Here is a 13407-nt window from a genome sequence, read left to right as displayed (position 1 = left end):
ACATCAGGAAGGAGGAAAAGCCTGCATTTGGGGGAGATGTTTATCTATTCCTAATTAAGGATAGATCTCAGGGAAAGCAGATACATTTTCAGTATCCTGTTGAGTCTTTAAGACCCATACACAAGTTATACTTATATCCATAAATGAAATTTTTATTGTTAATATCAATGAACACAGAAGAATATTCATGTGCCAAGGAAATATTGCTCACAAGATCACAAATGTCTGTTGATTTGTATTTATCAATGATTTGGTGAATCACTATATGTCTGAGTTAAAAAAAATATATATATATACACATATAAATATACATATATATGTGTGTGTATATATATAAAGGGGTTTCTGAAACCATTTCTATTTGGACTTAGGCAATAAATTCATTAGAAAAAGAAAGCAGAAGCTTTGAAGTTAACATCTATAGCCTTTATGGATAGCCTGATTCACCAAACATGAAAACTATATCCTGTTCCACACGTTTTAAGTCATACACAGGAAAGCACAAGAAACACTGATTTGGCTCAATGATTTGCCCAATGAAAGGATTTAATTTTCTTTAAGTTTTAAAAAAAATCCCCCATAAAGTTGTCAGAGGTACCTGACGGTGTTACACAAGCAAAGTGTTTTCTAAGCAACTCCAGGGCTCTGTTATTTCTTGCTTGTAGGGACTTCTCTGTTCTCAGTTCATTCTTGATGGCATTGAGCTCCCCATGGATTTTTTCCATTTCTAATTCATAATACAATTTCATTTCTTCTTTTAGGAATGCATTTCCAACCTCAGTCTGCCGCTTTAACTTCCTAACAGCTTCTTTTAAATCCTTGTTCTCAAGGCTCAACTTGTGGATGACCTCTTTGGCTTGCTGGAGCTCTTCAGTTAAGTTTTTAACATTTGTTGCTTTTTCAGAGAGGTCATTTCTTAAAGCTTGAAGCTCCCAGTCTTTCTTGGAAGTTTCCACCCCTGGTTCTTGAAAATTTAGGGGTTTTGTGGATACTTCTTTTTTGGAGTTCAAAAGTTCTTTTTCTGCACTTTCAAATTCCTCTTCAATTTTTCTGCATTTCAAATCAAGCACTTCCAGCTCTTCATTCAAAAGATTCAGGCGAAGTTTTGGAGACATTCCTTCAGTGAATTTCTTTTTCTTGTCTTTTTGTGGTGGAGTTGATAACTCCTTTGTACCCCAGGTAGGAAGCTCTTCTGTGCTATTAAAGCTTTCTTCAGTTGCAATGTCCAAATTAGATGATTCACAGGAGACAGACTTTGTGTCTGCCTCAGTCTTTGAAATGTTTATCTTTCTCTCTATTAAATTTGATTCTTGCTCATTTTCATTTGGTTGGGAAATAAATTCTTTCCTTTTAAATTTATTTTCTTCTAGAAACTTTCTACTAGACAAATTAAATATTCTTTCCATTCTCTTGGCCTTATCTAAACTCATTTGTTCAGAAGAAGATTCAAGCTGAGCAGCTTCGTCTAGAATATCCTGTGCACTGAAAAGAGGAGCAAACTTTTTCTCCTTCCAGTGTTTTCTCCTAGCATCCATTTCTTCAGGCACCTCTTCCAATTCCTGAAAAACAAAATTTAAAATCAAGGCACATATTTACACTGGCAGCTGGGACAGTGGAAAGAACTAAGAATCCTGGCCCATTGGTGAAAGAATCTAAATATTTGAGGGCTGGCACTCCCTCTAATTCACCACGCGACTCAGGCCTCAGTTCCCTCTTTTATAAATGGAAAGGGCTAAACTGGCTAAGTCCTACAGACCCTTCCAGCTTTAAAGTTCTCTGATCCTATGAAATATAACCAATAAATGGACAAGCTTGGCTATTTATTATAGAGAAAATAATCCTATGAGAAAGCAACATGAAAACAGATTGTTTCAAAACAGTATAAGTGATTTTTAATTAATAGGTAAGCCTGTGTTTCCAAAGTCCTTGATTTTTTTCTAGTTCTTCTTGGTTGGACTACTGTTTATTCATTCTTTAAAGTGACTAAAACATCAGTGCTTAATGCAATGTGAGCTGTTTTTGGTAAAGTATACCATGCAGACTTCCTTATGACTAACTCTGCCAAATGCCCTTCTGTCTTGACCTATAAATTCCTGTTATTCCAGTCTTGGGCTTTGCTTTTAGACAAGACTGCCAAGTGTACAGAATTCAATCCATTTTGACAGCAATTTCATGATGAGAACCGAATGTCAACAATTGGAAATACTAATGCCACCAAATGGGTTTCTTTTTCTAAGATACTGACTCCAAGTGTAATTTTTAGATGAAAAATTAGCATATTAAACCAACAACCAACTTTCTAAATTTACAAAAGTTACAAGATATTTATTTTGTTTCAAAAGGAGTCTTCCCTATTCAAAGAGAGTCCATAACATATAGCTTTCCTAAAACACAAAAATATTTGATCAGCGACTACTTTTGAAAAAAGGGAGAAAGAAGGACCCAAGCAACACACTGATGGGCCACTGGCATCGGAAGCCACCAAACTGGTCACTGCAGTTACCGCTAAAGGGTGGGAAGAAAAAGGAGGGGATCACTTTTTTCATTCTATACATTAAATTGCTGCAATATACTTGCAACATCACCACTGAGAAAAACCAAAGTATGTTTGCATCTATTTTTCCCATGCACACAAATATACTTTCACCTTGGTAACAAAAATGGCAGTTGTGTTTATTTTTAAATTAATGTTTTCTTTAATATTATTAAAGAGTATAAATGTTATATAGAAATTAATATAATATTTCATATAAAGATGCTAATAGTCATGCATGTTATCTGTAAAATTTTGGAAAATACAGAAGATCACAGACACACACACAGAAATATTCCTCATGATCCCACGGCACTGAGATAACCACTCTTTGGTATATTACTTCTCGGTACTTTTTAACAAATGTAGTTTAAATTCTAACAAATTTTTCTTGCTATAGACAATGAGAGAATAAACTCAATACCTACATGCCTGACACCTTCCCCCCAAAAGAAGAGGGACGGTAACTCATTACACCCAAGGATATATCTCCACTGACAAGTATTTGGCTTTGAGGAAAGGAAAAGGTACAAATATTCAGTGAAGGTGTTAAAATGATTGGTTCAAAAGCCATAACCCAAACTTTAAGTTTAGTCAATCAGACCACAGTAGTAAGTCAAGACTTGAAATTCATGATATGTATCAATATTTCCCATTGGAGTATCCTCTGCTTTCTCTTGAAATAGTCCTCTGACTTTGTTATCCTATTAGCCTCCATCCAGAAGCATCAATGATGTATCTGCCCTTAAAGACGAAGATGACCATAACCGCACTTGCTCTCCTCTCTAGAAACACGAATGCAAATACTGGGGATTATTACAGTGATCATAAAGGAAAGGAACAGAAAAAAGGGAAAAGATGCTAATTGCCAGTCACAGTTTTCAGCAGTCAAATTTTTACCAGACAACTCTGTAAGAGTTTAAAAATGCATCTAGGGAATTCCCCGGCAGTCCAGCAGTTGGAACTGTGTACTTTCACTGCTGAGGGCTCGGGTTCCAACCCTAGTCGGGGAACGAAGATCCCACAGGTTGTGCTGCTGCTGCTGCTAAGTCGCTTCAGTCGTGTCCAACTCTGTGCGACCCCATAGACAGCAGCCCACCAGGCTCCCTCGTCCCTGGGATTCTCCAGGCAAGAACACTGGAATAGGTTGCCATTTCCTTCTCCAATGCATGAAAGTGAAAAGTAAATGTGAAGTCACTCAGTCATGTCCAACTCTTAGTGACCCCATGGACTGCAGACCACCAGGCCCCTCCATCCATGGGATTTTCCAGGCAAGAGTACTGGAGTGGGGTGCCATCACCTTCTCTGACAGGTTGTGCAGAGTGGCCCCCAAAATGCTTCTAATAAGGTAGCAGTGGGAGAGAGATTACTATTATTCTTTCTACCAAATTCTGAGTGAAAGGTATTGGTGAGGTTGACCAGGAAAGAGGTGTGCAGCGGGGCAAGTCAGGTGAGGCCACTTTATACTTGAAGATAGCAATAAGACAAATCTGAGATAGAGATCTGGCTGTAGATAAAGGTTAAAATAGAAAGCTCTTTTCATTAATGATTTTGCACCTTGAAAAAGTCACTCTATGTCCAACCCTCCCATAAATCTAAATCTCTGGCTAAAAACATATATATATATATATATATTTTTTTTCCAGTGTCACTATCTTTCTTTCCTGGGCCTCTGTACAATTTCCTGATACAGCCAATGCTTTTCACAGAACTGGGAAGAGTCCACTTATTTTATAACTGAGGCTCAAAGAAGTTAAATGACTTGTCCAAGTCCTCACAGCCTATAGTGGTAAAACTGAGACGCTGTCTCCCAGGTCAGTGCTTATTCTAAAATTTCTCTTTATTCTTCTGATAGGTTTCATTCCACAGATTGTAAGAAAACAACCCACTATTTTCAGAGCTTAGGTATTTTTTAAAGGGCCACAAAAGGAGAGAGGAAAAATGAATGGGGGAGGGTAAGGAGAATTGCATGTCACATATCAAAGGACAGAACAGAGAAAGGTTTGAAAAGCCTTTTGGAATTTCCCTCCCCTGGCTTACACAGGGCAGGGTCAAGAGGTCTCTGAACTGCTTCTTTCTCTCTCCCTTTCTTTCTTTCCTTTCTCTTTCTTTTTTTCCTCTTTCATTGGCAAGATATGCTTTAAGGGATTGTTCCCAAATCGAGTCACAGAGGATAGCAAAGCCCAGACTGAGGGTAAAAGGTACCAGGCTCATTTTCTCTTCACAAATTGTGCTCTTTGTTTTTTTCCGCAGAACAAGTACGACATTAATATTCTCTGGCAAAGACAAGAAATATGCTTTGAGACAATGACACTCCTTCCTCTATCCTGGCATAGCAGCCAGTTTGCTTTCAATAAACTTGACTAGGTAATGTGTTGCAGCATAAGGCAAATCAAACCAGAGCCGTTAGTGAGAGAATAAGCATGCCTTTTTAGTGGGTCAATTGCTAACACTTTTTATTACAAGTGCCTACTCAACACAATATTGGGTGTTGAAGGACCAAAGGGTAGGGGAAGGAGGTCCAAGAGGAATGAAACACTTAAAGAAACAAACAACCAGAACACAGGAAAACAATATAAAGTCATATGACAAAAATGATGTTAGTGGTCCTCTAAGCCAGTGATCTCCCAGAAGTCCTTGGGACTGCACTGCATGCTTGTCCATTATATGGCTACATGTATTCATTTGTGTCTGATGTGAATTGATAATGGACTCCTGATTATTCTAGTTAGTGTCTCTCTAAAAACATCACCATTCATCCTCTGGTAACTTCCTTATTTTTACAAAGGTAAAGTAGTAGTGCATCTTGGTGGAGTAAGGAAATTTATTGACTCATGGAAATGGTTTCTACTCACCTGAAGAATTTGGGAACCACTGATAAAATAAATTGAATATGATTTATAATGTAATATAACATAGTGTTAATTGTTCAGAGCTAAGCAAAGAGTGATCACTTATTGTGGATTTTTAGGTAAACTATTACATAAAAATCTTAGGTGAATGCATATCTGTCTTCATATAGCTCCAGATACTAATACCCTGTTTACTGTGAAAAGAGAAACCCACTAAACTATCTCATTTTCATTTTCAAGGTATGGGGCCCTGGGGAATATGCTCATATTAAGATGGATAAGTGATCAAATATAGGAAATCTAATTATTTTCTAAAATATTCATACTTTAAATCACATGCTTTAGGGAAATTTGATGACATAAAAATCAAAGGTCTTTTTCTCTATTTCCTTATCTCATTTACATTAGATTTTATGTGAAAATGTCAGGAGTATCTCTTTTGCATAAATCTCGATCTGCCTGCAAAAGGCAATTATTCTTCCAGGCAGGGGGAACCAGGGACTGGGAAACCTCTAGAAACTTTTTCCCATCTTGCAACAGTGCTTCACCCCAAACTTTGTAAACTGGGAGTGATGTTTAGAAAAGGTCATTTCCAACCTGTGATGGACAACCTTATGTCATAACCCTCAGCCCTTCAGCCACACTCAACTGAAACTGTGGCTTTTAGTGACAGCTTAGGGGCAGTAAGGGGGAAGACAAAAGGCCCTTCTTAGCCCAGGGAACTTTTCTCCATTATTCTTGGATGGTTTCAGTTCTCTCAACCCTCAGAAAAACTGGTTGGCCAAGACAGGAATAGAAAAGTTTGATAGAAAGATCACTGGCCTTCCTTCATTGCTCAACTGTCCAATCTGTTCTCACATAAAAGCAATAGTTCTCAACCTATTTTTCTGCTTCCCTTGTTCCCAAGCTCAAAACACTGCCACCATTACTCTCTTCCCTTGCTCCAGAAGATTCTGACCTGCCCCTTCTATGAGAGCTTCTCCATTATGAGGACTTTCCAAAGCTATCTGAAAGAAGGTGGGTAAATATGTTTTGCCGTGCAAAATTGTCGGGGAGAAGGGAAAGAAAGTTCTTGAGAAAGAAATTGTGTCAATTCTGGTGGAAAAAAGACTGAAGAAGTCAGATATCTTGGCTCCCACATTTTAGAACTTCATAAAAACTTACCTTTTGTGAACCTCAGTTTCTTCAGGTGTAATATACAGACAATATACCTTTTTCCAGGTGGTTAAGAGAAATTAGTGAAAACGAAAATGCAAGCAATTTTATACTGTACACAATGGGTTTTGTTCTTTTTTAGATTTTCCTTACCTTCCCTTGGAACATCAACCAACAACCCAACCCTTTTCCAAAGATATGTGCTTCAGAGTTGCCAGTCTGAAGTCATCAGACCTCAGAAAAAGTCAGTTTAAAAAAAAAGAAGTACTGTTAAGGTAGGTAGAGGGGAACTTAAACTTGAATCTTACATTAATTTGAGCTGTATCTTCATGGAAGAATTAGCCCTAAATCCTGTAAGTTGTTGATGTCCCCAGATTTCCAAGCTAAATTTATTCTAAACAGAAGAGTGGTAGCCTTTCTACACCAAAGAGATTTATATTTTTTAAATCACTAATTTCTTTGCCATGAACTTACCAAATGTCCCAATGTTTTTCAGAGCCACCAATAAACATGTTAAAAATATTACAATTGGGGCATCAGTTTGAAGATTAGCAAGGATGACTCTGCAAGTTTTTTCTGTGCTTCAGCATCATTTCATACAGTTTCATTTTACCAATATGCTGAGATCTCCTGGCATTGTATCCCTTGTTTCTGCTGCTGCTAGGTTGCTTCAGTTGTGTCCGACTCTGCGTGACCCCATAGACGGTGGCCCACCAGGCTCCCCCATCCCTGGGATTCTCCAGGCAAGAACACTGGGGTGGGTTGCCATTTCCTTCTCCAATGCATGAAAGTGAAAAGTGAAAGTGAAGTCACTCAGTCGTGTCCGACTAGTAGCAACCCCATGGACTGCAGCCTACCAGGCTCCTCTGTCCATGGGATTTTCCAGGCAAGAGTACTGGAGTGGGGTGCCTTATTGCCTGGCATATAGTAGCCCTCAATAAATATTTATTGAGTGAATAATTCATAATATTCTTCCTGAAAATTCTATAATGTTTTGATTCTAATTGAGTTTCTGTAAATAGTTGTAATTTTTCCTTTGGCTTATGAGGTTTTGTGGGTGGCATTTTAGGGAAATAACTTTTATTTTTCCCTCAAAGTTTATTTGGCTCAGCTAAAGTCTTTAGGATACTTTTTAAAATATAAATTTATTTATTTTAATTGGAGGCTAATTACTTTACAATATTATATTGGTTTTGCCATACATCAACATGAATCCGCCACAGGTATACACGTGTTCCCTATCCTGAACCCCCCTCCCTCCTCCCTCCCAGTACCATCCCTCTGCGTCATCTCAGTGCACCAGCCCCAAGCACCCAGCATCCTTGTACTTCTGTGAGGCTTTTTTGATAGTATACTGACAGTGCAGACTAATGGTCTTGTTAAAAGACTGAAGATTTATGTTGGGTGAGGCTCTGTGCTTCTCAACATCCATAGCAAGCTATCAACCAGCACAATGCTACTTACAGTTCCTGAAGTCCAAGGTCTTCTGTTGGTTGCCGCTGTTCTCCTTCTCCAGATTCAACTGAAAAAGAAAATGCCACAGCTTAATTAGAAAATATAATTAACCAGAATGCCCAAATCTGTGTTCATATCTGAGATGTAGCTTAAAATTACAAGTGATGGCTTTAATGTTGTTTGGCTGATCTGAAATGCAACATCAGACACTTTGAAGCAAGTTTTCATTTTAACTTGTCAACCCAATTTCCCAGCTATTATGCCACTAAGTCTTCCTTCCCCCAGCAACACAAATATCAGATGGGACGACAATCACGGTCGCATCTTACTCAACACTATACCTTCTTGCCTTTAGCAACTACTGAACAAATGAGCCAGCACTGGCGGCCACAGCAACATGCTTGTTAGTAAGGAGCATGCCAAGAGCCACGTTAGCAGAGGCTGGAGCCAAGGCCTTGGCTCCCTCCCCCAGAGTCCAGTTATTTTGAAAAACCATTAAAAAGGAACGTGATCCCAGTTTTTGCCTTAATCTTTCAGGGTCCTCACATATGAGCCAAGTGTCCACCTCATGAGACAAACTGTCTTGTCTATTGTTTCACATTGAGAGCGAAGCCAAGAACCATTGACAACTGGCCCTGTGAACGGTTCTTACCCCCAATGCTTTGTTATTAGTGTGGAACTACTCCTTCTAGAAGAAAAGATACGAAGTCACCTTAATTCTGAAAGGCTGAGTACCTTATTAGTATGAAAGTCACATTTTTGCTATAAAGCTGCATCTAAGCATGCAGAGTTTGGGGGTTTTCTCCGTAAATGGTTAACTAAACTCCTGCCACCGCAGCTTCCGTGCAGAGGAGACGGCTGGTGAGGCTCGGGTGCTGCCCTGGACGCCACTGCAGGTGACACCTCCCACTTCCCCAGGCTCTACCCCCATCTACCCCTTGGCTGGGAGAAAGCAGGGACGAGGCCTGACCCCACTCCTCCTTCCACACCCCGACTTCCACACCCAGTCACCTTCGTTCGCAAACGGCCGCCACTTCCCGGCCCGGAGCCCTAAAGTGTGAGGAAACCGCAGTGGGCGTCGAGGCGGGGAGCACGGTGCCTCCGCCCGGGTCACCCAGGGAGGGCGAGGGGGCCTGGGGAGCCCCGGCCTGACTGGGCTCAGACCTACCTGGTGGCGTGGGTGGAGTCCAGTGGGCCCTAGTCCCTCTTCCCCGAAGACAGCCTCCAGCGGCGGGCAAATGACCTGGGTTCGGCGCTGGCTACCGCGACCCGGCCGGGCCGGCCCGGGGCAGAGCCTCTGCAGTGCAGCGCCAGCGCCGGTCGCGCCGTTGCCTGGCAACCGGCCGGTCCGATTTAAAGGGACCCGCGCGCGGGGCCCTGCGCTGCCTGGCGGTCGTCACAACCCGCTTGAGCACTGAGCATGCCCGGTGGGGCGGGCGCTGCGGTGGCTTCTGCCTGCACGAAAGCCGAGCTCGAAGAGCAAGAGAGGAGTCAGGGAGGGAAGCAGCGAGAAACTGAGAGGCAGCCCCACCCATGGTGGGCTTATTACGGAGGGTGTGGGTGACTCACAAAGCCACCTGGACACTGCGATTGTGGGGGAGGAGGGAGTGGCACACGGATAATCCCTAGGCCTGCAGTTTAGTAACGTTCCCTCGAGGACGGTCAGCTCTGGAAGGTCGCCTGGGTTTGGTTCGGAGTTCCTGACAATGTGGGAATTGCACGCCCCGCCCCCCACGCACATCCTTGCCAGTCAGCACAATGAATTTGTGCCTTTGACCGAGGTTCTAAGGGCCTGTATCAGGAGAGCATGTGTCCTGGTCACAGGCCTATGGGAGACCAGGCTCGTTCTCCAGCTAGCCCATGGTGTCCTCACCCATCACTCAGGAATTTCTCTAAACCACTGTTGCACCTATTTGAATTTAAAACCAGTTACTGGCAACTGGGCGTCCCTGATGGCTCAGATGGTAAAGAATCTGCCTGCAATGCAGGAGACCTGGGTTCAACCCCTGGGTTGGGAAGATCCCCTGCAGGAGGGGATGGGAACCCACTCCAGTATTCTTGAAGGCAACTATTCCAACACTGGACTTCCCTGGTGGCTCAGACAGTAAAGAATCTGCCTATAATGCGGGAGATATGAGTTGATTCCTGGGTGGGGAAGATCCCCTGGAGAAGGGCTTGGCAACTCACTCCAGTATTCTTGCCTGGAGAATCCCATGGACAGAGGAGCGTGGTGAGTTACAGTCCATGGGGTCGCAAAGAGTCAGATAGGACTGAGCGACTAACACACACACACACACACACACACACACATTCACACACACAGAGTCCAACGCTACTGGCAGTGTAAAATGGTTTCCTTTGATCAGTCCCAAGCTACTCTCTTCCAGCTTCAAAGTTTGCTCACAACTTTCCTGATTTGGTTGGGGAACAAGCCCATGTTCTTCATCATGTGATAGATTTAAGTCCTACTATTTTGTTAAATAAATTAATGATCTCTTCAGACTTTGATTAGCCTTGTTGCTGAATGATGATTCTTCCATCATCAAATTGGCTACACACACTGACTATGCACCTTGGCTATAGTCTGATTGGTACCCAGCCTGGGCTTAACAGAAAGATGGACTAGACAAAAGTTGTGAGGCCTGAAACAAAGAGGGACTGGAGTATCCAAAATAGTAATCCTAGTGACTTTCAGGAAACCTGGTATTTTCTAGGAAGTAGCAAGGTGAAAATAAACTTTGGCTGTCAAATCTCAAGTGAAAGGAGGTTTATACACATTTAAAAAAAGACAGTCTAAGGGCTTCCCTGGTGGTCTAGTGATTAAGAATCCGCCTACCAATGCAAGGGACACCATTTCCATCCCTGGTCCTAGAAGATGCCACATGCCAGAGAGCAACTAAAGCCTATGTGCCCGCAACCAGTGAGCCGCTGTAACTGGAGAAAGCCCGCGTGTAGCAACAAAGACCCAGTGCAGCCAAAAATACACAAACAAATAAATCTTAAAAAATAAATAAAGAGAAAAGGATTTTAAAAAGAAAGTGACAGTCTAATTTTTCAAGACCTAGCAAGGGAATGACTTAGAAACAAGACCAGGATTCTTTTCAAAACTTCTTGAGAATCAGATCTAACAGGTGCTTGGTGGCTGACAATGTTGTGTTCAGGTGCCTGGAGGCCTGGTTCTCAGTCTTTTTTTTTTCCTCCTTAGAGAACCAGTGTCAACAAGAGTTGGCAGCAGGAGGAGGCTCAGTGCCAACATTGATTTTGTTATGGACCCCATCAGAATTAGTTTCTGGGATTCTGACAAAACTACTTTCCTTGACATTAAGTCTCCAAACTACTTTGCATTTTATCATGTCTATTTTCGTTCTTTTTAAAGGGTTTCATTTTTTTCCCCCTGATATAAGATCCTTTATTAATATAAGAAAAGAATGTTTCCTAGTTGCTCTGTGAGTCAGTTTCCCTGTTCATACAATAGAAGTTATAAATGTACCTAACTCATAGGAATGTGGAGAAAGCAATGGCACCCCACTCCAGTACTCTTGCCTGGAAAATCCCATGGACGGAGGAGCCTGGTAGGCTGCAGTCCATGAGGTCGCTAAGAGTCGGACATGACTGAGTGACTTCACTTTTACTTTTCACTTTGATGCACTGGAGAAGGAAATGGCAACCCACTCCAGTGTTCTTGCTTGGAGAATCCCAGGGACAGAGGAGCCTGGTCGGCTGCTGTCTATGGGGTCGCACAGAGTCGGACACGACTGAAGCGACTTAGCAGCAGCATAGGAATGTTGTGAGGATTGGGTGAGTTAATAGCTTTAAATCCCTTAGAGTAATCCCTGACATGTTGTTGTTCAGTCACTAAATTGTGTCCAACTATTTGTGGCCCCATGGACTGCAGCATGCCAGACTCCTCTGTCCTCCACTATCTCCCAGAGTTTGCTCCAATTCATGTCCACTGAAACGGTTATGCTATCTAACCATCTCATCCTCCGCTGCCCTTTTTCACATAGCCAACCCTATATAAATGTTTGCTGTTATCATTAGTACTAATATTATCTTGTCTTATAAATTCATTACCCTCCTAAAATATGAACACACTGATGGAGGGCACGTCTATGGCAGTCCAGTGGTGAGGACTCTGCTTCCGTTGTAGGAGGTCACTCCTTCATGTGGTCAGGTATCAAATGGCAGAGTGTAAACAACAGTGAGGACAGAGATTTGTTATTTGAAGGTACTCAGACTTGGAGATAGGTTTTCAAATACGGAAGATAGAAAACAGTTTACCCCACTAGAATCTTTATCAATACCAAAACAAGGCACTTGATCATAACAAGATCATACACTCACACAATGGAACCCAATCTTCTTGTTTTACCAAGTAGGATATTGAGACTCAAACAAGTAATGTGATTTACTCCTTGATCACACAGCAAAAGAAGCTTTTTGATTTCCCTGGCAAACTTGCTTGAGTAGTCTCAAAGGCAGGATATTTGGGAGAATGAAAAAATACACATTTATTGGTATATGCATCATGTTTATAAATATTTAAATTATTCAGGCAGATAATATTTCTTGCACTTCATATCCTATACATCAGCAGATTCTGTTGGCTGTACCTTCATAATGTATTCAGGATCTGATGGCTTCTCACTGTCTCTATTATCACCACTCTGATCCTGACCCCCACCATCTCTTGCCTGGACTATGGCAATAGCCTCCTAACTGCTTCCACACTTGACCTATATTAGTTTCCTAGGGCTGCCATATCAAAGTATCACAAACCGGGCACTTAAAACAACAGACACTTATTCTCTCATAGTTCTAGAGGCTAGCAGTCTGAAATCAGGGTGTCATCAGGGCTGACTCCTTCTTGAGCTTCTGAGGAACAGTGTGTCTCTCCTAACTTCTGGGGGTTGCCAGCCATCTGTCGCCTTCCCTGGCTTGTAGACACGTCATTCTGATCTCTGCCTCTGTCTTCTTGTGGTGTTTTTATGTGTCTGTGTGTCTCCACATAGCTATCTCTTCTCTGTGTGTGTCTGTGTGCCCAAAGTCCCCTCCTCTTGTAAGAATGTTAGTTAACTGAGTTAGGGCCCACGTTAATTCAGTTCGACCTCATCTTAACTTGATTGTGTTTGCAAAGACCCTGTTTCTAACAAGAGCACATTCATAGGTACAGGGAGAGGGGTAAGGATATCATCATATCTTTTGGGGGGACACAAGTCAACCCACAACCCCCTCACCATCTATTCTCAACACAGATCCAGAGAGACTTATAAAATACTAAGTCAGACCATGTTACCACTCTGCTCAAAAGCTTACAAAGGCTTTCAGTTTGACTTGTTGTAAAAACCAAAATCCTTATAACAGCCTACAAGGTCCTACAGGATTTGCATGGAGAATCCCCATCCCCCCTTT

At 41.8% G+C, this 13407-nt stretch overlaps 1 protein-coding gene across 1 annotated transcript; it reads right to left on the bottom strand.

Annotated features, from left to right (window-relative positions):
• Positions 1-528: 528 nt before the first annotated feature.
• On the bottom strand, positions 529-9375 carry CCDC160 (coiled-coil domain containing 160). The gene is made up of 3 exons (XM_018044949.1): positions 9164-9375; positions 8005-8062; positions 529-1559 (listed from the first exon to the last, which is right to left on the bottom strand). The coding sequence occupies exon 3, from the start codon at positions 1533-1535 to the stop codon at positions 564-566; it is 972 nt and encodes a 323-aa protein (XP_017900438.1). The 5' UTR covers positions 1536-1559; positions 8005-8062; positions 9164-9375; the 3' UTR covers positions 529-563.
• Between the last annotated feature and the right edge of the window lie 4032 nt (positions 9376-13407).

Source organism: Capra hircus, unplaced genomic scaffold (genome assembly GCF_001704415.2).
Source record: "Capra hircus breed San Clemente unplaced genomic scaffold, ASM170441v1, whole genome shotgun sequence".
Classification (NCBI taxonomy): domain Eukaryota; kingdom Metazoa; phylum Chordata; class Mammalia; order Artiodactyla; family Bovidae; genus Capra; species Capra hircus.
This window is presented reverse-complemented; position numbering and strand designations above follow the sequence as displayed.

Bases quoted from the DNA above. Each gene is read 5' to 3' on its own strand.
- CCDC160 (XM_018044949.1), bottom strand. From the start codon at position 1,535: ATGGATGCTAGGAGAAAACACTGGAAGGAGAAAAAGTTTGCTCCTCTT.